Source organism: Camelus bactrianus, chromosome 27 (assembly GCF_048773025.1).
Source record: "Camelus bactrianus isolate YW-2024 breed Bactrian camel chromosome 27, ASM4877302v1, whole genome shotgun sequence".
Taxonomy (NCBI): domain Eukaryota; kingdom Metazoa; phylum Chordata; class Mammalia; order Artiodactyla; family Camelidae; genus Camelus; species Camelus bactrianus.
In genome coordinates this window covers 34,041,747-34,068,933 of record NC_133565.1, presented here as the reverse complement: position 1 = coordinate 34,068,933, position 27,187 = coordinate 34,041,747, and the positions used below count along the sequence as shown (strand labels likewise).

The window sequence follows — 27,187 nt, the reverse complement described above, 5'->3', positions numbered from 1 at the left end:
TGGAAGCTTTGTGGAAAAGTGAATTTCCTTCTTCAGAATAGGTGTATTTTTAGAGATTTTGCAGTTTCAGAATCAGCCTTATGTATCAGTCATTAAAATTTGTGGGTAAGAAGTATAACGTGGTATTTACTTGGTGGTTAGTTGCACTTTGTTCAAAATTGCTTTAAAATTCGCCTCTGCCTATCATTTGACCTTGATAAAAAAAAAAATTCCTGTATTAAAATCTCTTTCTTTTAGAACTCACTGGACAGCTCCCTGCCTCCTCCAGATTTAATGTGGTACACAATATTAATGTCTACTAGGTACTCTCACTTTAAAAAAATCTATGTTTTTAGAATTTGTGTGTGTGTGTGTGTATTTTGAGATTTAGAAATTTCTCCAGGATATGGATAGATGGAAGTTTATTCACTGATTTTTTTCTTTTTGAAAACTGACACAGTGGAGTTGCATTTTGTATAGGCATTAGATTTAGATTCAGAAAGTAATGTGAAAACTGAATATTACCATTTTCTCATTTACCATACCTTAGGAAAATCCCACATGGGAGGCTCATATTTCATCTCTCAGTAAGTTGAGCATAGATAGCTTTTCTTCTTAGTGTTGGAACAAATTATTTCTTTTGTTGACTACCAGATGAAGAGGAAAACTTGTATTTATATTGTTCAAAGCCATTTTTTTTAAACTCTAGAATTGAAGCGTGGTGAGATGTTCATACTAAGAGAGGCACACTGGAGCTGAGCTCAGCCGGGAGAACAAGTTCACATCTCATGTTGCATGCTTATACTGAATGGCATGTGAAGTGGCTTGTTGTGTTTAAATTATTTCGTATTCTCTCACGTATGCCTGAATTCATTTAATGTAAAATGTGTGTATGATGTGACTTCTCTAATTTTTTTGTTTTGAACACATACATCTATTGTAGGGTAGAAAATTTTTCTTCTTTTATTACTTTACTACCTGTACTCTGTTATCTGTTTCTGGAATTCCAGAGGTAAGTATATTTGACTTCTTGTCTCTTTACTCTGATACTTTATTTCTCTCTCTTTTTTTTGGTGTGTCAATTTTTGCTTTATGTGTTTTGAGGCTATATTATTAGATGCATACATACTTAGAATTGTTATCTTTCTAATGATTAACGTCTACTTCTTCTGATAATAATATAGCTATATAACCTATCTTTTGGTTAGTGTTGAAGAGTTTCCACACTTTGATTTTTAGCCATTTTGTAGTCTTATATTTCTGTTGTGTATGTAGCATATTGTTAGGTTTTCTTTTTTATTTAGACTGACAATTTTTGTCTTTTTTCTAAAGCTCTTTGTCTATTTACATTTAATGTAATGACTGATCTAATTTGGCTTTAAATCTTCCATTTTTATATTTGCTCTATATCTATGATTTTCAGAAATCTGACTGTGATGAGCCTAGTTCTGATTTTCTTTGTATTAGTCCTGCCTGTAGAGTTTCCTGTCTCTCTGGGATGATTACTTTTCATCAATTTTGGAAAGTTCTTGGCCATTATCTCTTCAAATATTTCTTCTTCCCCATTGGGGTTTAGTTCACTTAAGCTTCTTTGAATCCTCATCATTCTGATGGGTTCAGAAAAGCTATGGTTTCTGTAGTTTATCTGCCCTGTTTTGGTTGTTAGGGTAAGAGCAATAGTCTCTTGTGACTTTCTGCATTCTACCAGAGACAGCACTTCATTTATTGATTTCTTAATTTCATTTACTGTATTTTTCAAATTTAGAATGTCTATTCTGTTTTCTTTTATAGTTTCTAGGTCTCTGCTGAAATTTTCCGTACTGTATCTTTATTCCTTTAACCCTCCCATTACATGTGTTACCACTGAGCTATACCCACCCCCCAGATTATTGCATGAGGGTTTGCCTTTGTCTGGTTCTCCTGGTTTTGGGGTTTTGTGTTTTTATGTGCTTGTTTATTTCTGATTGAGTGCCAGACATTCTTTGTGAAAAATTACAGAAATAATCTGAATGCTACTGTCTTCTACTAGAAAAGGTTTACCTTTGCTTATCTTCTGGTACGTGGTTATTATAAAGCCACTAACAATCTCAGATCACTTTAATCCCTTCAGGGATTGAGATTGTTTAGAATTGGGCTTCAGACCGTATGAGTTGAAATATTTGGTGTTTACCCTTTATTTCCTGGATGTAGCCCTTTAAGGTCCTCATCTACAGCTTAACAGGTTTACCCTCCTCCTGGAGTGAGTGAGGCATGCCCTCACTCCAGTTTTTGTCCTCTCAGGGTTTAAGTCTGTCAAAAGCTGTGCTTGTCTACTCAGGCACTGCAGCAGTGGTGGCCTTTAGAACCCACAGATACCTCTGGGCAAAAAGCAACTCCAAATACCAGATTTGTTTATTTGGATTTTTTCATTATCTGGATCTTGGTCCCTTAATTCCTCATGACCTCTGTTGCCCTCACACAGATATTTTGTATTTGTCTAGTTTCTTTATTTCTTCTCAGTGGAAGAGCTGGTCCAAACCACTTACTCTGGCATTCTTGGAAGTTAAACTCTTGCAGTGCTCCTTTCGTCTTTTCTCTTATTTGTGTTCTATGTGAAATTTTCATGTTTATTTGTTTGTTTTATCGTGTGCAACCTGTGGCTGAAAGCGGTCTGTCCTGATTTCAGGTTATTCTCTTTTCCTTTTTAAAAAAATTTATTCATTTTGTGGGGGGAGGTCATTAGATTTGTTTGTTTGTTTTTTAATGGAGGTACTGGGGATTGAACCCAGGACCTCGTACACTCTACCCCTGAGCTATACCCACTCCACCCCCCAGCCTATTCTCTTTTCATGTGCACAATATTCAGTTAAGTTTTTCCAGGATTTCTACAGTTGAGAATTATAATATTTTGAAGTTCTCTCTCCTAATAAATTTTCCAGGGGAAAAATTTTGCTTCAGTTGATAGAACAATCACTCCTTTAGCTCCTGGGGCTTTTAAAGTATCTATTTGGGGAGTAATTGTGATAATGGGATGGTGTCTGTGTCTGCTGAGTGTTGCTGGTTTGAGGCGGGCTCTTTTTAAACTTGTGTGGGTTCCTATTCTGATGTTTCGAGTCTAGATGAAAGAAGAGACAATTTTAGATTTGGGATAATTTTACTTTGTTAGGTCATTGGTTTGGTGGTTTGCAGGGACTAGGGGCAAGGTTATAGTCGGACTGCTATGAAATCGGGAGGTTTACTGCTGCAGGGTTTATGTTTTCAGTGCTGGGGTTAAATTCACAATTCAGATGCTGGCAGTTGGTTGTGGAGCTAGCAGTAGCAGCCTCTTCTCTTTCTGCTCCTTGTCTCAAAACTTTACTTATTACAGTATTGGCGATGTGAATACTTTGCCAGGCTCTTTCCTGGCGGCTCCCTAGGCCCACACATGGTTGGCACTCTTCTGTAATCTTCAGTGGGCTACAGATTTTTCCCCAGGTGCTTTTGTTTTTTGGTTTTTTTAAAAAAATATATTCCTTTGGTTATTTCAGTGGACATTGGGGTGCAGTGTTGGGTAGGCGTTGGTTAATGTTATACATAAGATTGCATTTGCTCTTATGTTATGCATATATAGAAAGTAGGATGGCATGGCTTTTTTTAAAATAAGGAATTCAGAGTTCAGTAAGTTAGGTAGGACATGAAACAAAAGTAGAAGTGTTATATATTCATTATGCAACCTTTTACTTAAGGGAAGAAGAATTAGGAATCTGCTTCAGCCTTAAATCTAGAGTTTGCCATTCTGAAAATCTTGCTTTAGAAGTGGTTTGAACAATTAGGTATTGTAGAAGGAGTTAGGAAAGCAGGTAGCTGAGGCCAGAGGTGGACTGGAAAAGAAAATGGCTAGCTAGCTTCATTATGCTGTTTCAGGAAGAACAAGGTTATTTCTGTTATAGACATAAAATGCACTGTAAGAAAAGTGGCTGCCTTCACTTTACATCCAGAAAGAATAGTGCAATTTAGAGAAAGCTATTTAAATTGAGTCTTCCTGACTAGTGTTTTCTTATGATGTAAGTTGATTTTCTTCATATGTTGTTCATCTTAGGTCAAATACATTGTTTCATTTATGTAATGTTAAGCTTGATATGACAAAGAACGTTTGCTGCCAGGGTTTCAGTTTTTGATGCGGTGGCTTTCACACTTGTGCAAGTGTTAGAACATCTGGAAGTCGTGATGTGCTTTGTGAGATACTGTGAAGTACTAATGCCTTTAATTACATTAAACAAATGAAGTATAATACTACAAGCTGTAAATCTGACCTGTATGAATGCAGCTCAGCTCAGCTAATGGAAGAAATATCTAATGAACATTTGCTGTGTACCACAACACGAGGTAACTTCACGATGAAAATGAATCATGGAAGAGGTAGAAGTAGAAAACAGAAGTAAGGTGTTTTCCCCCCTTGCCCGGAACATCAGTGGTCTGTAGAATCTTTTAAGATTAATTTGAGATTGTCACAGGGGCTGGTTGATTTAGCCAATGGCAGTGTGCCTCAGTGATTCTTAGAGTGAAGTCACTATTTTTCAGGGCATCCTTACGCATAAACTGAGAGAGAAACTCTGTGGCCTGGAGGCCTGGGAGTCTGCATTTAAGGAAGCATCTGCGAAATTTCTTACAAAGCTTGAGAAATATTTTCTAAACATTGACTGAGAAAACCCAGAATATTGCTTCTGATTTTAAAAGGAATAGTGTTTTAAAATGAACTTCGTCTCCAAGGGAAAGAGTAGTTCCTATGATGGGGTAGTTGCTGTTTATTCACTTGTATTTAAGAAATATATTTATACAACAATATTTATACTACAAACATTTGCAATTTGAAAAGAATCGCCATTTCTCTGAAAGTCTTTTATTTTGGTTTTTACATGGGAATAATCACATTACATTTAATGGCTTTTCAAATATGAAATTCAATAGGATTTCATGTGTATTAGATTAATGTAATATCTGGAAGATGCAAAATTATAATACATTTTAAAGTTTTGATTTATTAACTGCTTCAACTTTTGGAAACAGGAACATAAATGAAAGTTAAACTGAAAGTCTTATGTATATAAATTTAAAAATTTTTTTTCTCCAAAACAATGAATTTCAGACTAGTCCATTCCTTAAACTTTTATTGAGTATATGCTGTGTGCCACCTTGTATGTTGGGGCGTTGAGGATGATACAGACTTAAACCTTGTTTGGTAAAGTTCACTTTAGTGGGACTGAGATAGGGAAGGAATATATATATATATATATATATAAATATATATATAAACAGGTGATTTGTGCATTGCCTAATTTTAAATAATTTGAAATTCCAAAAAAAGATACTTAAAGAACCTAACCCTTATAATATATGCAAGAAAAAGAAACCCACGTGTGTATCCGTGTGTGGAGGTGGTGGTGGTGCCGGTGTCGTCTCACGGCTGTGCAGTTGTCTGGGCAGTCTACAGTGATAACAGGATGATGGGCGTGGGGACAAGTCTACAGAGTGGGAAGACATTTAGGTGGTGGATTGGATATTGTGGTGAGAAACACGTCCAAAGATGGTTCCTAAGGCTTTTTAGGATTTGTATCACAGCAGGATGGATGATGGTGTCTTTTGTGGGGAAAGAAGTAAGTTTTGGGGACCAAGAAGAGCTTGAGTTTAATTTTAGCCACAGTGAACTTGATATGCCTTTGAGTTATCCGGGGGCAGTTTGTCATTCTGGAGTTAGTGAAAGATGTGGGCTGTGGGCTTGGGAGTCATCTGCTTAGCAAGTGGCAGAGTTGAGAAGATGGGTCGCTGCAGGACAGAAGTGAGTGGAGGAGGAGGAGGAAAACCAGGAGAGGGTTGCGTCATACAAGCCAAGAAAGGCGCGTCAGGCTTTGCTGGCGGACCAGGTATGCTGAGAAGTGAAGAATGCCGTTTGCCTTTAGCCACCGGGAGTTGTTGGGAGCTTACTAAGAGCTTTAAGTGGAATTTGGGAGCAGGTTGAGGGACAAATGGGAAGGGAGGAAATGAAGAGTGTGTAAAGTTCCAGAAATTTGGCTGTGAATGGGGACTACTGAATGTAGTGGTTGAGGTCTAATAAGAATGGTGTGTGTTTCGTGGGCGAGACTCTTGGACGTATTTAAAAGGCAGTGGAAGACTACTTGAGTGGGGTAGTTTGAATATACAAGGAAAACAAAATAATCAATAATGCAAGTTTCCAGGGAAGGTTGGGAGAATATGGGATTGGTTCTGAGTACACTTAGAAAGATTTGCGGTGGATTAGAGAGGAGGGGGGAGGGGGCTACTCTTTCACTGCAGGGAAGGAACGTGGACCAGGTGAATATTCTCAGTAAGGAAGTGAGGCCTCTGCTGTGCATGTAGAGGTTTGAACAGCACGAACTAGTTTGCAGGAGATTTGGGGAGTGAGCTGACCAGAGAGTTAGGATTATCGATACTTTAGCAAGTACTAATATGAGAATAATACCACACTGGATTTAACATGAATTTAAATCCTGTGGAGATAAGCATTGTTTCCTACGCCTTTCCCCTCTCATCTGCCAGGGGCCCATGAGCACAGGTACCTTGGAGATAGTAGGTTCTCAGGAAATATTTGCCCTAACTTCGAATCTTCAGTGAAAAATACATAAACGGTAACTACTCCTGACCGACTTAAATTTCGTAGACTAAATGATAGAATTAATAAGTGAAGGAAGCCTCTTCCTATAATGGTGTTTAATTCACCATTTCAGCAAATCTCTCCCTGCAGCCTACTAAGCTTTTCTCTTTAATTAAGTACCTGATTTACACAGCAGATTTTGCTCATTTGAGGACTCACTCCATGTCTAAACAGATAAAGGCATAGTTAAGATACATTGTAAATGCAATTGGAATTTCACCTCAGGGCAGTTCACTTCAAGGCATCCATCTCTAAAAACCTGTTGTGTCTAAAAGTGGGGACTTTATAGCCAATTTGCAGTTATTCAGAGGCCATTTGCGCAGTTTGCTTGTCTCAAGCTCTGGCGGTTCCCTTGTTTCTCCCCTTCTAACCTGTCCCTAGATGTGGCCACTTTGTTATTCTAAGCTCATGCGTAAGGTAAGAAGAAAAGCAGGGAAAGTAGATAAATTAATGACTCAAAAATGAAACATTCTTTTGCCGTTAGTTTTTCTTGTGTCTTATTTCTGCGGTCCGTTGGAAGCTGTTAGAGGTGACTGTAATATTCAGGGTAATAAAATGGGTTTTCTGCGTGTGAGGGAAACCCTCATGTTATTTGGATGACAGAGACCATGAGCAGCTCCAGGCAGACCCAATTGCTTCTTTATGTTTAAAGCGCTGGAGGCCCATGGCTCTTCGTGGGCGGGGAGTAGCCCTTTCCTCTGTGTCTGCGTTTACACCCTTCCCCCGTGTGGCTGTCCCTTCCGTCAGTCTTACCCATAGCCCCAGGCACCCCCAGTCTCCTCCTCCCCCTCCTTGTTACTGCTCACGGGGATTGCTTTGCAAGCATGTGAAGTGTTGTCATCTGGTAACCTGGGCAGAGTAAGACCAAGGTCAGGCAGGGCACAGAGGCCAGATGGAGGAATTCAAATTATGATCACTAGGCCGTGCCCTTCCAGGCACCGGCCTTAACTTTCATCTCTGTATCCTCAGGGCCTGATCCAGTACTTGGTATATATTACGTCTCCAGAAATATCTCCTTTTAGAATGAAAGTCTCTTTCGAAATTACAGTCATAGGAGGAATTATTTATCTTTCTGCTTTTATAGATGAAAAAAGTGAGGCTTAGATTCAGTAGCAGCTATTTGCTTTCCTCTGATGTAGCTAATTATCCTTCAGATCATACAGAGAGGTAAGTGAATGTAATATACAGTGCCACCCTTTCAAGAATCCCAAGTTAAATAGAAAGCCAGTCAGCCACTTATCTCGCAGCTTTTGTGTGTGTGTGTAGGTAGGCAGATAGAGTTTGGTGGTGGTGTTTTTTGTTTCGTTTTGCTCTTAGTGCCTGTATTTTCTGGATACTGTGATTTGGCAGATACAGAGTTGCAGAAGACATAGCTTTTGCCCTAAAGGAACTTGTCTAATGTAACATGAGACAACGTAAGAATCAATGTGTCTCCAGGAGCATCCATGTTGCTGCAAATGGCATTATATTGTTGGTTTTTATGGCTGAGTAGTATTCCATTGTATAAATATACCACATCCTGGAGAATGTCATTCTAAGTGAAGTAAGCGAGAAAGAGAAAGAAAAATACCATATGAGATAGCTCATATGTAGAATCTAAACAAACAAAAACAAACAAACAAAAACAAAGTGTAAATACAGGACAGAAATAGACTCATAGACAGAGAATACAGACTTGCGGTTGCCAGAGAGGCGGAGGGTGGGAAGGGATAGACTGGGATTTCAAAATTGTAGAATAGATAAACAAGATTATACTGTATAGCACAGGGAAATATACACAAAATGTTATGGTAGCTCACAGAGAAAAAAATGTGACAATGAGTGTGTATATGTCCATGTATGACTGAAAAATTGTGATGAACACTGGAATTTGACACAACATTGTAAAATGATTATAAATCAATAAAAAAATGTTAAAAAAATTTAAAAAAAGAATTAGTGTGTCTCAAAGCGGTATATGATTACATGCCAAGTAAGTGGTACACCTTTACATATGTCAGCTTTATAAAATGAAAAAAAAAGGGCTCATGATCCATCATTAGGAAGACATGCGTTTTCAGTCACTTTTCTAGAAGTGGGAGCAGGTTTGAATTGGGAGAGCTCTATGTCTGGAAGTACTGGTGATTGGCGATATCGCTGATTATTGTCTACTTGATGGAGACAGTGGAATGGTGTTGCTCTGTGTAGACCGTCCATGTGGAGATCAGCTTGGTTGATGGATTCTTTTGTGATAACGTGATACCTTGTCACCAGCTGAGGAACTCAGCCCATTCGATTCAGTTGAATGGCGCTGACCTGTTGTAAAATTATTTTATCTGCATGTGTGTGCGCGCACGTGTGAGAATACATGAAATTTTTTCTTCTAAACTGGAAGGGGTCCTTCAGGATCAGTTGCTTGACCCTTTCCTCTCTCTCTGGTCCACTTGATCACGTTGCACATTGCTTGAGCTATCACCAGCACGGTGGCAGTTTCTCTGTAAGTTGTAGCTTATTTCTCTCTCTGTTGAATTTTCTTTCTAGCTAAATTTAGCAAAAAGTTCTCCAGATATAAAATGAGTGTCTCCTGCTTGCACTATTTGGGGAATAGTTGAGTGTGGAAAGAGGGTCAAAATCTCTCTCTGGTAAGGAAATGGTGAAACATTGCTTCCAGTGACTTTATGGGAAGTACAGAGAGCCAGGAACTTAGGCACAGTCCTGATCTCCCTCTTGGCTGCTTCTGGTTTGTGATGGTCTAACTTTGCCTGCAGGCAGTCTTGATGGATGTTTTCCTTTGTATCAGTAGCAGCGTGGGAATGTGAGTAGATCCTGTGACGTAGCTAGACACAAGAAGCTAGGAAGATAATTACATTTAGTATCTGATACTTACCTTGTTGTCAAGTCAAGTTGTTTGTCGTCTAGTTGAGAGAGACTGCCTTACAGTCTGACTGGGGGTGAAAGGACCTGAAAAACTTAAATAACAATACCACAGTCTTGTTCTTTGTGCCAAGTGAATGCTCATTACTATTTTCCCAGTGTCTGGAACAGTGCCAGGCACATAGATTCTCAGTAAGTGTTGGTCGGATGGATAAATAGAAGTTACTGACAGTGAACATGGTGGGGAGGCACCCTGAGGGCTGTGGCCGTTGGAGGAGGATGAGTAACTGCGTTCTGTCGGATATTGTGTTTCTGATTATTCCTGACCTCAGCCCTTCCCCACCACCTCTTCAGATCCTGAAGCCGTCCCTTCCTTTTGATAACTGATTTTTTGCTTTAGAAGCAGGCCTGACTTCTCTCACTTTTATTTTGCCACTGCTTTGTCTATCTCTTTTTTTTTTTTCTTCTCTTCCCAAGTCATTGCTCCTGAGATTTAGAGGGACCGTGTTTTGGTTTATAAGATGACTGTGTTTTTAGGTCCTGGTTCCCTCTTGCCCTGAAGAGGACGTGAGGCACCATCTGGGAAAGACCTGAGTTATCAGAAAAAGTTCCAAAACATCTATGATTAAGAGGAAAATTCTATAGGATAGGTGATATCTTATAATAACATAGCAATTTTCGAGCCACATTTTCAGGCTGTCATAACTACATTTTAATTGGCTGCATTTTTTTAAAACGCAGATTAAACTAGTTATGTTCTCCACCCTCCTCGATTTTAACAGTATAAAGGCCTGCTTCACAGAGAAGAACACGTGAACAAGTAGGCACAAGGAAGCTTGTGTGAGTGAAGTTCTGCTGTATAGCTCAGTGGCTTTCTCCAATTTAAGGTGTAGCTCTTGGCAACTTCAAATAGTTTGTGTCCTCTGAGGGACAAGTCCAGTCTATTTAACTCTGTTTGGGAAAAACTAATATGATTCTCCAACAAGAAATAGACTCTCAGGCTCGTTTATTCATTCAACAAGCATTTATTGAGTAGCTAATATGTGTGAGGCTCTATGCTAGGTATTGGGAGATGGCAGAAATAAGAGTTACCAGTGTAATAAAGGGCATACATATTATGCATAAAAATAATCATAATGCTGTGCAGAAAGTGACATATGCTGTAAAAGGGGTGCAGAGTGCTTTGGGAATTCTAAAAACGGAGAAATTACTTCCAGACAGAGGTTTGCTTTGAGGTTTAAAGCATTCGTGTGAAATGACACAAGACAGGGATGGGTCTTGATCTGGCAATGGGACATGCTGTGAACTGGAGGAGTGGGTTGAGTGTGGGCTGTTTACCCAGAGTTGGTGTTTCTTGGGCCATTGTTCTCTAGTCAAGGAGTCATTAGTTTTGTTTTGTTTTGTTTTGTTTTTTTTAGTTGAAGTATAGTCAGTTTACAGTGTGTCAATTTCTGGTGTACAGCATAGTGTTTCAGTCATGCATATACATACATATATTCCTTTTCATATTCTTTTCCATTATAGGTTACTGCAAGATTTTGAACATAGTTCCCTGCTGTACAGAAGAAACTTGTGTATCTATTTTGTAGGTAGTAGTTAGTCTCTGCAAATCTTGAACTCCCAATTTATCCCTTCCCACCCTTTTTCCCCCCTGGCAACCAGAAGTTTGTTTTCTATGTCTGTGACTCTGTTTCTGTTTTGTAAATAAGGTCATTTGTGTTTTGTTTTGTTTTTAGAGTTCACATATGAGTGATACCATATGTATTTTTCTTTCTCTTTCTGGCTTACTTCACTAATCAAGGAGTTGGTAGTTTTATTGTGGGGGAAAAAAGTGTTCTCTGCTCAAATAAGTTAGTTAATTCCTTAGAAGAGGGAGAAGGATATTAGAATGATTTCTGTGATACACTGTTTTCAGTTGTGTTGCTGTATTAAAAAATAGTGACTGTTGGGAAGAGGGTATAGATCAGTGGTAAAGTGCATGCCTAGCATGTGTGAGGTCCTGGGTTCAATTCCCAGTACCTCCATTAAATGAATGAATGAATGAATAAATAAATAATCCTAATTACCTCCCCCCATTAAATTAATAATAATAATAATAATAATAATAATAATAATAATAATAATAATAATAATAATAATAAGTCAATGTCATGTGGAAAAAAGATTGGGGGTTAATCCAAAAACTAAAGAGATAACCACCAAATGCAACGTGTGAATCTTGGTTGGATCCTGAATTGGACAAAACAAACAAAAACAGCTAAAAAAAAAGTTTCTGTTGTCCTGTTCTGTAGATCTTGTCAGCTGAAATTTGTTGAGTTTCTCACGGTGACACCTTTAAGGAGGACTGAAGAGCAGCAGTGTAAGTGGTGAGCTGGCCTCACTCCCTCTTGTCACTGCACCGAGGAGTCTGTTCAGTTTAGGTGTGGCAGTGCTTCCTACCCTCCTGCTCAGTAAGAAGTCCAGTACACAGTGAAAGGGTCTTAAAAGATTCTAGGGACACTGTGGGGCAGGGTGTGGCATGGCAGCTGTCGGTTACACAGCTACAGCAGGTGCCCTGTTTCTCCTGTGTAAGATATACTTGCCTGTATTTTCCCTTGTGTCTTTCTGCGAGTCTCTTCCTCGTGCGTCCTCACCAGCAGTGCTGTGTTTCCAAGGTTTGGGGAACTTCAGGCAAGTTAGTTAACTTCTCTGTGCATCAGTTTTCTCATGTGGAAAGCTCTGTGCCCCAGAGACTTTGAAAAAGTGTGTTGCGTGTAATAAGTCATTTAATCTGTGGTTATATACCTAGAAATGACAAGGAGGAGTTTGAAGTTAGGGCAGGCTGTTAACCAGCTCGCTATACTGTAATATACTGAGCAGTGTAGCTTTCCCCTCCTAGAATGCCAGCTCTCCCTCGAGTGTGCACTCATTCCCATCCCTTTGGTGATACCTCCCTCCCCTGTTCCAATGAGAAAGGAAAGCAGCTCTGTTTAAATTGTTCCAGGATGTATATGGTGAAGAGAACGCCCATTATTGGAGTCTTACTGCTACTCGTTATTTACTGCCCTGAATCCTTGGCTCCAAAGGGCAGAGGTTTTACTGTGAAAAGTTTGGTGTATATTGTATGCTATTATGCCATACAATAGGCCCCAAATTGTGACCCCAGGAATAAAAATTGTTTATTAAAAATATCCTGGTGTTAAACACACAAGGTAATTTATAGAAGTGTTTTCCCTGAAACCAGAATTAGAAAAATACGCTAATAATTTTTCTTGTTAATAGGTAAAATTACCCAATTTTATTCTTGGACTTTTTAAAATAAATTTTCTTATTGAGGTATAATTGAAATGTAGATATAGTTGAAATGTAGATGTAGATTTTAACTGTACTATTCAGTGTTTTGAAGAATGGAACTTTTAATGTTTTTGCATTTTTTCAGTTGATATGTGCAAATGTATTCTGATTTAAATAATTGTTTCCCAGTGCTAAATTTTTAATGTACTTGTTATGAAATTCATATATATTTTCAACTCATACCTTTTTTTTTCTCAGACATGTGTCAAACGATAACATGGTAGTGGAGGTAATCTTTTGTATAAGCTTCTGGTGTATTTGAATGGTTTCCCTTCAAAAGTGGACTGTTAGTGTTGGAGCTACATAGAGTGAATAAATTTCCTGGGAGGAAACGATAATAAAATATTCAGGAAGTCATTGGGAAATGAGAACGTGTGTCCTTGCTCACTTAGATAAGCCGTTGAGACCTTTGTGTGTATCAGAACCATTTGTATCAGAGGAACAGACGAGACGTTTGGCGACTTTCTTCTGATCGTGGCAGGGGCTCTGGGCTGTAGAGCTGTGGGATGTACGGTGCGTGACTGAAAGAAAAATTTCCCAAAGCAGAGTTGTTTGAGAATTGTTTCTTGATTGCAGTGTTTGTCGGGGAGGAAAAGCGAGAACTTCCTTTGGCTGGGTTGCGTAAATAGGAGGCCAGTGGGGAAGCTGTTCCTGGGGGAGCCTGTGGCAGTGTGCTTCAGGGGCGTCAAGGAGCGGGCGAGTGTGCATCCCCTGCTTGGTTCATCTGACAGTCTTTCTTGCTTATGCTTTGTTCTCATGTCGTCGTTAGGCTGTTCGGCTCTGTCCTTACTTTCAGCCGTTTTGCTCTGAAGTGACTGTGAACCCTGTGACCCTCCAGGCAGAATTTTTGCTTTTACTGACTGGAATTGACGTACCAGCTGTTGTGCTTAACAGCCTGGGTTTAGAACCTTGTTGTTCTTCAGCATGTGCTTTTGGCAGGATGTCATCCTTAAACTGGTGGGCTCTGGATCCCCTCACTTGCAGGACCCCTGCTAGGGTCTGGGACAGGCTCTGGCAGTGTGTTCAGTACTTAATATATTTCTGAAAAAACTGCAAAATGACACTTTCTTCTTTATTCTTTTTCTTTAAAAAGGCCCCCAAATTATATATTCTTCAAACCCCACAAAACTCAGCTCAGCCCTCTGGTTCACAAGGCAGGTTGGGTGTTGACTTCTCGTTGTGACTAAGGTAAACTTGAAAGATACCAGGAAGGAAATATTAGTGAGGAAACTGAGCTGTTGCGTGGTGTTGGCAGTGGCCAGGGGTCTCTTTTCTCAGTGTCAGAAACCATGGCTGCTTTTCCTGCAAACATAGGCCAGGAGGATTAGGGCTGGAGGAGGAGGAGAGGTGGAGGGAAGGGTTTGCCACAGCCAGGGTGATGGGCAGATGATGAGGTGGTTCTCCTTAGATTGAAAGAATGCATTTGCAAGAAGTGTTTCTGATAGCATCTTAAAATAACTGAAGAATCACCCCAAGGTAATTCATCTTGAAATTTAAATACATTTTTAGAATTTTAGAACCATTTCATTGAAAAAATTTTGAAGTCAATTTCTTAGTTAACTGATTCACTTGAGATTTGTCTTTATTGATTAGAGTGTTTTTCTGACACTGAAGTGTTGCTGGTTTTTGGTGCTGTAACTCGAGTTTCCATAGCTTCTTGGTTTGGTAGGTGTTTCTTCTCTTTGCCCTTTTTTTTCTCATTGTGTCTTTTTCTACACTTTGTTTTTTCATCTCTGATTTTCCTTACTTTTAGATTCAAAGCTCTTTCTTACACTTATGAGGATTTTGAATGACTGGGTTATGGAGATCCACATTTTAAAACTGTATTTTAGTGTTCTGCTTTCTTTAAAGATAATTGTATGCTCTGCATGGCCTGGAGACAAAATTTACAGTTAAATAGATGTGTAATGTTCTAAGGAGCAGTTGTATCTAGCCTGTGGTTAACTGGCTCAGGTTCAAAATGCTTAAAATTATTTAACTTTTCGTAAAATTCCTTCTAATTGGACTGACTTCTCAGGGCTGATAAGAGCACTTCTAGAAAGTTGTATGGATCTGCCACCTGGTGGTGAAAGATTACAGCAAGTGCTAAATATTTGGTAAGAGTTAATAATGGATTCTTGGCTTTGTAGACATCATATTTAGACTTAGAGTCTACTTAGGCTCTTTAGATATGGCATTTTCCGCCCCTAATTTTTTTTTTTTGAGTGAGGTCGTGTTACTTAAACATGATAGAATAGGGAAATTTCAACTAATGTATTTCTGTGGACTGCATCGTATAGGACTCTTCCTGGCTTATGAAATTTGTATATGACAGAGTTGGAATAGTTACTCCAAGCACTATGAGAATGGACTCCACTTGAATCAAAAGAAATGAGGTTTTTGAAAAGAAATATTTGTTGTTAATTATTCTAAAACTTTTCATATGAATAGTCATTGACTCAGAAAAAAAGTGACAGGGCAAAGAAGTTTTTGGAGAGCAATAAAGCATTCTGTTTGAAAAACAGCCACAGGCATTTTAAAGCTTTTTTTTTTTTTTTTTTTTAAAGCAGATAGAGTAACAGTATTTCATGGCCCTCAATTGGATTATTAATACAAGTAAGTTTTTTTTTTTTTTTTTTTAATATACTAGGCACTGTATTAGGTATAGAAGAGAAAGTAGTGGATAACACTGAAAAGTATTTTGTCCTTGTGGAGTTTATAATCTAGCAAAGGAGGCACACATATATTTAATTTCACTAAATATGGCCTGATTGTTTTCCAGAGTGTGTGTACTGTTTCTGCTCCCACCAGCAATACATGTGAGTTACCGTCTCCTCTATCCTTGCCAGTATTTGATAGGACTGATCTTTCTAACCTGCCATTTTGACACAGGTAGAGAATTATTTCAGTGTTGGTTGAATTTGCATTTTTCTGATTACCAATGAGCCTTTCAGTGATTGCAGCCATTCAGCTGTCTGCTTCTGTAACTTTCCTGTTTGCATCCTGTATTCATTTTTATGTCAGGTTTCTAGTTTTTCTTGTTAATTTACAGTTCTTTGTACATTCCTGGTACCATTCTTGTTGATTCTAGACATGGCAAATCATTTTTCTCTGTCATCTGTTTGTTTACTTTGCCTTTGGTATCCTTTGAACAGAGTCATTAATTTTATTATGGTTAAATCCATTGATTTTTTAAAAAAAATTCATGTTACTCTCTGTTCATTTTTGTGTTAGTGACCCCAGGTCTCTTCTTCCTTAATAGTTTTAGAGTTCACATTTAGGTTACAAATATCTCTTGAGTATCTGCTGCATTCTAAGCATTGGGTATAGAATTGTGAACCAGATATACAGAGTGCTTAGCTGAACCATGTAGCTTATAAAACACCATCAGAGCAACTGGATGGACGGTGGTATTATTTACTAATGTAGGAAACGTAAGTGATGAGAAAGCTTGGGGCAGTAGTGGGGGTTGGGTAAAGATAATTAATTCAGTTAAAATTTTAAATTAACTTATTATGAAATTGTGTGTGCATGTGTAGTTCTATGAGTTTTTATCACTTGTATGGTGGATTCCTTTAATTGTTCACCTGGTAAGGGATGACTGGGTTGTCTTCAGTTTGTGGGGATTATGAATAAAACTGTTAGTAACATTCATGTACAGGTTTTTGTGTCAACATGTTTTCGTTTCTCTAGGGTACATATTCCAGAGTGAGATTGCTGGGCTAGGTAGTAGATGTTTAACTTTATGAGAGACTTACCAAACTGTTCTCGAGTGGCTGTACTTTTTTGTATTCCCTCCAACAATATATGAGAGTTCTAGTTGCTTGGTATCCTTACTAGTAGTTGATATTGTCAGCTTTTGTCTACTTGCCATTCTAATACGTATGCAGGGGTATCTTTTAAATTTCTGATCTATATGCCTTTTACTAATTTTTCTTGCCTTATTACACTGGCTAGGATTTCTAGAACAGTGCGATATAGTAGTGGTAAGTGTAGACATCCTTGACTTGTTCCTGATCTTAGGAGGAGAGCAATTCAGTCTTTTACCATTAAATCTGATGTTAGCTTTAGGGTTTTTGTGGATGCTATTTATCAAGTTAGGAAGTTTCTATTTCTAGTTTGCTGAAAGTTTTTGTCATGAATAGATGTTGAATTTTGTCAAGAACTTTTCTGCATCTGTTGGTAAGATCCTGTAGTTTTCCTTTTTAGTCTGTCATTCTAGTGGTTTACACTGATTTCTGAATATCAGAGCAATCTTACGTTCCTGTGATAAAAACCCACTTGGTCATAACTTAGTATTCTTTTTATACATTGCTGGATTTTATTTGCTCATATTTTCTTGAAAATTATTCCTTTTATGTTAATGAGGAATTTTGATCTGTAGTTTTCTTATTCTGTCTTTGTCTGGTTTTAGCATCAGGGTAATGCTGATAAAATTATTTGTGACATGTTCCTTCCTTTTCTGTTTTTTATGAGATCGTGTAGAATGTTATTTCTTCTTTAAATGTTTGGTAAAACTCAATTCTGAAACCAAATGTAAAATTTAAACTTTTATACTCAGAATAGTAGTATATTTATTGTAGAAAACTTAGAAAATATTGTTACAATCTTAGAAACTGTAGAAATGAATAAAAGAACCAAAATCACTTATCTTCACAATTCAGATGGTTAAGGTCAACATTTTGGAATTTTTTTTAGTTTTCTTGTTCTGCATATATAATTGTGTATTTTAAAACTGCATATAAAAACGTTTGAGTATGTATTTGAAACATAATTTAGGATATTGTTACAAATGCTATTTTATACCTGGACCCAATATGGCTATCTAGTTTCATTGTATGCCATAATTTTACATAAACAGTATTATAATGTTGAACATTTAAGTGTGATAAATGTCTTTTATATAAGTTCTTTCCCGGCAATTTACTTAAGATTTATTTCTGGAACTAGAAAGAGTTTGACATATTGACTCTTCATAGACATTGCCAAGTTGCTTTCTAAAAAAGAATGTGTAAACTTTTACTCTCTAATGGATACTTTAAAAAAGTATCTGTGTGTATATATTTATATCTTATGTGTAAATACATATAAAACATACATTAATAAATGAATCTGTATATACATAGTTTAAGAAATTTCAAGGAATAGAATATACCATTCTTTTTTTTAAATATTTTTATTGATTTTAATCATTTTACAATGTTGTGTCAAATTCCAGTGTTCAGCACAATTTTTCAGTTATACATGAACATATATATATTCATTGTCACATTTTTTTCTCTGTGAGCTACCATAAGATTTTGTGTATATTTCCCTGTGGTATACAGTATAATCTTGTTTATCTATTCTACAATTTTGAAATCCCGTCTATCCCTTCCCACCCTCTGCCCCCTTGGCAACCACAAGTTTGTATTCTATGTCTATGAGTCTATTTCTGTTTTGTATTTACGCTTTGTTTTTTGTTTGTTTGTTTTTGTTTTTGTTTTTGTTTTTTAGATTCCACATATAAGCGATCTCATATGGTATTTTTCTTTCTCTTTCTGGTTTGCTTCACTTAGAATGACATTCTCCAGGAGCATCCATGTTGCTGCAAATGACGTTATGTTGTCGGTTTTTATGGCTGAATAGTATTCCATTGTATAAATATACCACATCTTAGCTTTATCCAATCACCTGTTGATGGACATTTAGGCTGTTTCCATGTCTTGGCTATTGTAAATAGTGCTGCTATGAACATTGGGGTGCAGGTGTCATCCTGAAGTAGGGTTCCTTCTGGATACAAGCCCAGGAGTGGGATTCCTGGGTCATACGGTAAGTCTGTTCCTAGTCTTTCGAGGAATCTCCACACTGTTTTCCACAGTGGCTGCACCAAACTGCATTCCCACCAGCAGTGTAGGAAGGTTCCCCTTTCTCCACAGCCTCTCCAGCATTTGTCATTTGTGGATTTTTGAATGACGGCCATTCTGACTGGTGTGAGGTGATACCTCATTGTAGTTTTGATTTGCATTTCTCTGATAATTAGTGATATTGAGCATTTTCTCATGTGCCTTTTGATCATTTGTATGCCTTCCTTGGAGAATTGCTTGTTTGGGTCTTCTGCCCATTTTTGGATTGGGTTGTTTATTTTTTTCTTATTGAGTCCTATGAGCTGCTTATATATTCTGGAGATCAAGCCTTTGTCGGTTTCATTTTAGAATATACCATTCTTAAAAGTTTAGTTTTTCAAATTATGAGAGTGAATATATTTTGTAAGTGTGCACACTTACAGAGATAGTTTTCATATAGAAATTAAAACTTAAATTCTGAATGTGAAAAAATACCAGTAGGAAGTTATTCTGACCGTAACTGTGTGACGTGTGATTCGCAATCTGTATATTACTCTATTGATTTTGTTTATCATTGAGTGCAGTTTACACAGTATACCTATAATGAAATTGTTCTTGAAAATATGTGCTTTAAATTTTTCATAGGACATATTTATTTATGTCAAATAGACATCTTGTTTTACGAGGTTAGTGAAACAGATTCCTTTGGTATAAAAGTAGGGAGGACTCTCAAAATAGTAGTCAGGAATCCGTTTTAGATGCGTTTTAGCAGGGTCACATGTATGTAGTTACCGTTAAGTCCTGGTTTGCTTGGAGCAGTTTGTACCTGTTATTCTAGTATAATTATTTTTAGTGCCCCCTTTCACTCTCAAAAATTTCCTGGTTTGAATAATAAATTATGTAGTCATCCTGTATTTATCATAAATTGGGCCTTTTCAGAATATAAACTTGTCAAAAGCTTTGAACCAGGCTTAACTGGCTAAGGAATTTTAAGATTGGTGTTTGGGAATTATGTGCGCCCAAGAAAAATACCATTTTTTGACATCTGGTAATCCTTTGTCAAACATGGTTTTCCAGTGGTAGCTTTGAAAAAAATCTGGTTTTGTATTTGTGTGCCAACATTTTAAAATCTGTTTTCCGCTTCATTCAATTTCCTTTAACAAAGTAACGGGACAACATTTATTGCTTCCTCCCACTGAGACCATGTTTTCAGATCTTTGAGGTAGTGCAAAAAGCAGAAATTAATTTCCACGTCTTGGTATGTATAGATAAAATTATGGACTCAGTAAATTTAAGTCATGCTCAATTTGTGACAGACGTTTTGCTGAGAGTCACAAAATGAAAAAGGAATCCAAATACAAAGAACGCTATTTCAAGAGAGCTAGAAAACGGTCTGCATAACACGAAACTGGGGGTGTTTAACAAACTTACTTTATGCGTACTCTGTTCTAGGGTCTAGTCTAGGTTCTGGGGATGAGCATTGAATATGATAAACATGGTCCTTGCCCTTATGGAGCATTCAGTCTAGTGAGGAAGACAGAACATTTAAATACATACTTTACTAACATTAGGCATTAAGTACCCAGAACTTAAAAGTACTAAAGCTGTAATATCCTGGTGTGATATGTTAGGAATCCACTCTTTCCTGTATAATTTACATGAACTACACAGACTAGATGTGCCCAAATCTTGTCTGGGATTGAATCAAACTAAGTGCATTTTTATTTTTCATTTGTTCTTCCTTACACATTCTATGTGAGTTCCTAAGTAGGGTTAAATTTAATCAAAATATCAGAATTATAGTAACCACCTTTCTTACCAGTGACAAATTTATAAAATGCTCAGTTATAAGTCCAGTTATATAGAAGCTTTATTCTGGGTCTGCACCAAAGTGAGTTAATCTGAACTTTTTTTTTTTTTTTTTTTTTTGTGGAGGGAGGTAATTAGGTTTACTTATTTATTTTTAGAGGAGGTACAGGTACTGGGGATTGAACCCAGGACTTCATGCATGCTAAGCATGTGCTCTACTGCTTAAGCTATACCCTCCCCACAAAAGTGAGTTAATCTGGATACACCAAGCAGTGAATTTGTTGTTTCCAGTGTGGGAAGATTTTTTTCTTCCCATGTGGGAAGACACATGGGAAGGTGCATATAGTGTATTGCAGTAAATATTCCATATTTAAAGACTATTAAATATTCTAAGAATTCCTGAAGCTGTGCTGTTTAGTATAGTAGTCACTGTCTACTTGTAGCTATTGAGGGCTCGAAATGTTATCTAGTTTTTGTGGTTTCCTGTGAATGTAAAATATACACTTGATTTCAAAGACTTAGTATAAAAAAATTCAGAATTTTGCATTAATACTCTTTTTATTGATCTCATGCTTAAATGATACTTTAGATATGTTTGATGTATTCTAGATATATTTACTATATTTTAAATATAGTAAAAATTTATTTCATCTGTTTAATTTTTACCTGACTACTAGGACATTTAAAGGTACATATATATGTGGCTTTCATTATTTTTCTCTTGGATAGCAGTGTGTTGAAGTACCTCCTAAGGACCTCAGGTCCTTTCGAATGTAATACTTTTGGCCTCACATTCTCAGTTTCCATTCAGTCTCATGCACTCTCAGGGTGGGAAGTGCAGTTGGGTTTCACATCACATTGGCACCAGAAATGTGATACTATGAGACTGCCACTGTATCTTTACTAAAATTTTTTTTCTCAAGTCCATTTGCTTGTAATTCTGTTGTTTGTAATCAAAAGTGCCTTTACTGGGTCATACACATGTAAGTTTTATTTTCCAAACAGGATTGTAAACTTGAGGACAAAGATGTATTTGTATCTTGTATTTCTTGCTACTGGCCTACTGCGTTCTAAAGGTGATAAGTGCCAGAACTTCACCACCATCCACAGCAGTGATTTTCAGAGTTACTCAGAGGAGAGATCACACAGAGCTATGCTGATCTGTAGAAGTGTCATGGAAAAGGTAGAATTTGAGCTTTGACCCATAATAGTAATAAAATTACCTGGCATGGTAACACTTGACATTTGCAGAAGGCTTGAATGGGCCATCATACTTTTGCTGTCATAGCGAAGGTGGATGAAGCTGTCCAAAAGTCTGTTTCAAATCAAAGCAGTGCAGAGAACACTGACTAGATCCTGAACTAAAGACAGAAACTGAAAAACCAGCTCATGGAGGTCACCAGACCTGTAATTTACCAGCGTCTATGGAGAGAATTTCATTGTAGAGTTTTATGTTGATATGAAGTCAGGATTGTCTCAATATGATGTAAAAGCTTGAGTCGTGAAGTTAAAAAATAACGATATAGGAGACTGGGAAAGGAGAACAAGCAGTAAGAAGGCAGTGAGAGTGTTAGAGCTATGATGCCATTTTATTTTATTGCTTCGTTTGTTCGTTGTTTGGACATTGGAAGCTCTTTTATTTGGTTCATTTGTCCCTTTGACATAGCTCCATCTCAGGTTTTGGTCTGTTTTGTTTTTGGCTTTTTAAGTACTTCTTACTTTTTGTCACTATGAGCTGATTCAAACTCGTCTTTTATATTTGCTGCCCCAGACCTGGAATTAGCCATTTCTCCATGGAGTCCTGGTTTCTTTCATAATAATTAAAAAAATTTTTAATAACAACTTTATTGAGATGTAATTTACATATCATAACATTACCTGTTTCAAATGTACAGTTCAGTGGTTTTTAGTGTATTCGCAGAATTGTGTAGCTGTAGCACCGTCAACTTCGGAACATTTTCATTCCCATGAAAAGATACCTTGTTCCCCACCAGCCGTCACTTTCCCATTCCTTCTTTCCCACACCTGTCCCTTGCTGAGATAACACTTCCTGGATTTATCTAGTCTGGACTTCCCACTGCATAGTACCATATTGATCATTTTGTCAGTGTACCATAGTTTGATCAGTGTGTCCCTTTTTGATGGATGCCAGGGTTGTTGCCAGGCTGTTTCCGCAAGTAGTGCTGCAGTGAATAGTCTTGCTTGTACCTGTTTTCTTATTTTGGCCAATGTATCACTGGGACAGATTCAGAGACTTGGGGCTGCCAAGTCAAAAGGTAAATGCATGTATAACTGTGCTAGATGTTGCAAACTTCTGTTTCCAGTGGGTGTGCCATTTTGCATCCCTGTCAACCTGTTGCCCTATCCTTTGCCTGTAATGTTGTAAACATTTGGATTTTAAATTTTTTATTTTATCTATCTACCTGTCTATCTTTTGGTGGGGAGAGGTAATTAGGTTTTTATTTATTTATTTTAATGGAGGTACTGGGGATTGAACCCGGGATGTCTTGCATGCTAAGCAGGCGCTCTGCCACTGAGCTGTACCCTTCCTGCTCCCAACATTTGGATTTTCACCATTATGACAGGTAAGAAGTTGTATCTCAGTGTAGTTTTAATTGGCATTTCTCTTATTATGAGTCAGGTTGAGCATCTTCTAAAATGATTAAAGACCATTTGCATTTCATTTTAGTCTAATTCTACATCTGTGTGAAAATGGTGAGATGCAATTACAGTAGTATAGAAAAGTCTTACTTTACCCCCACAAATGTATTTACAGCTGCTTGGTTATTATATATATGCGTATATATGGCTTCAGTTTGAGTATTTTGGGGCTCATGTCTTATCCTTCTGATACTATCAACATCATTCTTGGATTTTAGAGGTCTCCTCCCCGCAAGATTATGTCACATCAGAAGTGTGTTATCAAGAGATTAAGAGATGAGTGAATGAAATATGAATTTGTGACTTAACACAACAGCTTCCTAATGCAGACTTGAGTTAACAAACCTTTGAATTCAGTTTATTTTCATCACTAAAATATTGTTGAATAGAATTCTAGAGCCTAGTCTACTGACCTTGTGAGACTATGACATGACCTCTCTGAAACATCTTTGTTTTGCAACGAGAGCTTGTACACACATAACATTCTTTGCAGAAAATAGCTTTGATGCTGTAAGATTCATTATTAAGGATTCTTAGTCTTGTGTTCTCTGTTATATATATTTAAGTTGTTAGATTGTCCTGTGAGATTTCATAAATACTGCTTTTGCTAGTAAAGCTGCTGACAGCAAAAGCTTTTAATACATTATTCATATGCTGTTTGTTTTTTGTGTTCAAGAATTAATGCATCTTTATGCAGAATTTTTTTTTAGCTGAACTTGGTAACAATTTGTAGACATATGGTGGCACACTTGAATAAAATCTGTAATACTTGTTTTCCATATGAGAAAAGTACTCTCTTAGTGATATTTAGAGCAACATCAGCTCCCTAGAACGTAGCTGATGACTGAAGAATAGTGGAAAAGAGCTTTCAAAAATGTGAAATAGTTACTGATAGAAATTTCTGCATTTTCAAGATGGCCACTGAACTTATCTGTTTCTTCTTCACTATCATGTGTATACTTACTGTTTGCCTTAATTCACTGAAAACTTCAGGTCTTGCCTCACAGTCTTCCTGTCCGTTCCGGGTCTCCCCTTGTTCTGGATAATTTGCGTGTCTGCTTGGCTCTGACACTGTCTCCAGTACTTGCAGTGCTTCAACTTCCTCGTCTCCAGTGACGTCTCTTTTATGCCACTTCAGGCATCAGCTTCCACAGCTGCACCCTAGCCCTGTCATCACTCACTCAGTATTAAAGTAATGTCACGGTCTCACCACAGTCTCCTGCCCTTCCAGGCTGCTCACATTATGCTGGCACCATTTTGCCCACCTTGGGTCTCTCCTGTTTATTCCCACTCCCGCCTGTCTTAGACTCATTCTATTGATGACCACTTGCTGGTGACTTCAACTCTTAACTTCATTGTCACTTTCTACTCATCTGCCTAGAAGAATCCAGTTTTAAGTGTCTGCTTTCTTTTCCCGTTATACTCTGCAGAATCATAGTCTTTTCTTTGAACCGCTTTAAATACAGTTACCAGTCTTAACTGGCTCGCAGGGTAGCTAAGTAATCCTGTTTTCCCTTTTTTGTGCTCTCTTCTGTTCTCACTGAAACTGCTTCATGTGTTGACCACTGCCCGCGAACCTCTGACCCTTCCTGACACCCCCAGCCTGCCCACAGCGTCAAGAGTTGTACTCACCTCGTACTTTAGAGACCATACAAGCAGCTAACAGTGACTCCCATAGCTACCGCTAGACCTGCCTCGGTTAAGGTGGTGACCATGGATCTGTCCATCATGAAGGCACATCCACTTCTTTATACGTAACACTTTGTGGATGACACTGTGGAATTGTGTGACGATCCTTTTTCCAGAAACCTTTCCCCCAGTAGTTTGAACATTCATGAGTAAAGAGTTGATTACTACAGATTTTTAAAATTGAAGTGTAGTCGGTTTACAGGGCCAGTTTCTGGCGTACAGCATGATGTTTCAGTTGTACATACACATGCATATTCGTTTTCATCTTTTCTTTCATTATAGCTTACTACAAGATATTGAATATAGTTTCCTGTGCTATACAAACGAAATTTGTTTTTTTAAATCTATTTTATATATAGTAGTTAATACTTCCAATCTTGAACTACCAGTTTATCCCTTCCCACCCCCTATTCCCCTGGTAACCATAAATTTGTTTACTATGTCTGTGAGTCTCTTTCTGTTTTGTACAATTTTAATTAAAAGTTTCTATAAAGTTCATTTATAAATAGGCATTTCTGAGGAAGTTAAAGAGAGGGTGCTGATGGTTGCTTAAAATTCTTTAATTTTTACTGTTTAGATACGGTAGACCAGTTGTTGATACTTGACAGCCAGAAAGGCCTTTGCTTTGATTCCTCGTGTCTACTGTTATGATTCATAATTTTTTTACCCTTTGTAGAAGCAAATGCAGCTATTTTTTTTTCAGAAAAAACTTGTTTATCTTGTTGTAAAGCATTAATGAAGAGTAGTCTGTTGCAACGCTGACCAATAGAAATATAGTGCGAGCCACGTACATAATGTAAAATTTTCTATGTACCATGTTAGAAAATTAAAAAGAAACAAGTGGAATTAATTTTTAAATATTTTATTTAGATATATCCAAAATATTTTAACATATAATTAGTATAAAAAGTAGTAAGATATTTTGCATTCTTTGTGTATGTACACTGAGTCTTCTAAATCTGGTGTATATTTTATACTTAAAGCAAACCTTAATTTAGAGACTCACATCTTGTATTTTCAATAGCCACATGTCACTAAGTGGCTACTATATTGGATAGTGCAGGGTTAATGTTTATGGTGTTGGGGACAGGGGAGCCAGACTAGCTTGGTTCAAATCTCACTTTCTCCACAGCTAGCTTCATGACTTTGTGCATTATTTATTCTCTTTGTGGTTCAGTTTTATCACTGTAAATGGGGATAATAATCATTCCTACCACTAGGTTTGGAGGATTGAAAGAATCCATACAGGTAAAGCACTAGAGTAATGCGTGGCACATAGTACTTGTTCAATAAATGTTAACTCTTATTGTTATACCTTTAGACTTAGTTCTGTAATCTCCATTCTGTCTTAGAAATACTCTTGCATTTTGTTAGAGTTAGGATTAGGTCTCAGATCCCTTGTCTTCTGTTTTGAATCAGGCTGTTTCTTACCCTCAGTTTCTTACTTTACCTCTTCTGGTGACTTTATAAACCAATAAGATGAACTCGGTTTTCTAGGACAGTTTTGGTTTCAAAGTTTCACTCCTCTGGTTACTATCACTTATTGAAATGATTGGGAAAACCCAACAACTCTGCAAGTGGCAGTGAGTTAGTGGAAGATTTATTATTGTGATTTTCAAAAAACTGACAGAAGACTGACAGCTACAGTAGATGGGCTTGTTGTTGCCTTTCTTTAAAACTCACACACGCTTCTCTATAAAGGAAGCCTATGTAATTGTAGCATTGAGATAAAACATTAGCATCCTCAGTAGAGGCGATCTTTTAATACCGGTAAGTATAGTCGTATCTAGTTCAGAGTTATTTAGAATGTGTTTCAAATTAGATAATGATCCATTTTTGTATTAAATCAAAGTGACTATAGTTGATTGAAAAGGAGATATTTAATGAAGTTTTATGAAGAAGATAATCCTGTCTTTAAAAAACTTGACAATTTACTGTAATAAGACATGTTTAGTCAGCATACTAATAAGGTATTGCTCATGGTAGAAAAAAAAGTGTGACACTATTTAACAGTCAAAGAAGCATTAAATTACAGCGTAAAACAGTGTTGCACTCAGAGCCTGGGACTGCACCTCCAAGTTAACTTTCACATTTATAGTATCGTTGAGCTCATATTTTCTTCAGTATAATATGGAGAAGTGGAACTGAAGAATCTCCTGTTTCAGAAATTCAGAAAACTCTGCATCAAGTATTAGGTGAAATGTCTTACTCTCAGGGCAGTCTCAGGGCAGTCTTCAGACCACTAATAACAACAAAAATTGCTTATAACATGAAAGTTTATATAGTTAATGAAAGTTCTATATAGTTGATGTAAAAATTTTTAGATTTTTCTCATCTAGCAGAATGAAAAATGACCAATTAAGATTTTCCCCATATTTTGAGCTGAAATATAAATATTGCTAATATTAACTAG

The 27,187-nt window shown here is 37.3% G+C and overlaps 1 protein-coding gene across 8 annotated transcripts in view; it reads left to right on the top strand.

The window, feature by feature from the left end:
- Positions 1-27,187, top strand: part of NEO1 (neogenin 1) — a 159,191-nt gene that overhangs the window by 11,337 nt on the left and 120,667 nt on the right. The window contains exon 1 of one of the 8 annotated variants that reach the window (XM_074354198.1): positions 22,988-23,009. The exons of the other annotated variants lie outside the window; for them this stretch is intronic. Within the exon in view, the coding sequence (XP_074210299.1) occupies positions 23,003-23,009 (7 nt within the window). The 5' untranslated portion in view covers positions 22,988-23,002. Of the gene's footprint in view, positions 1-22,987; positions 23,010-27,187 lie in introns of those variants that run through there. 8 annotated transcript variants of the gene reach the window in all.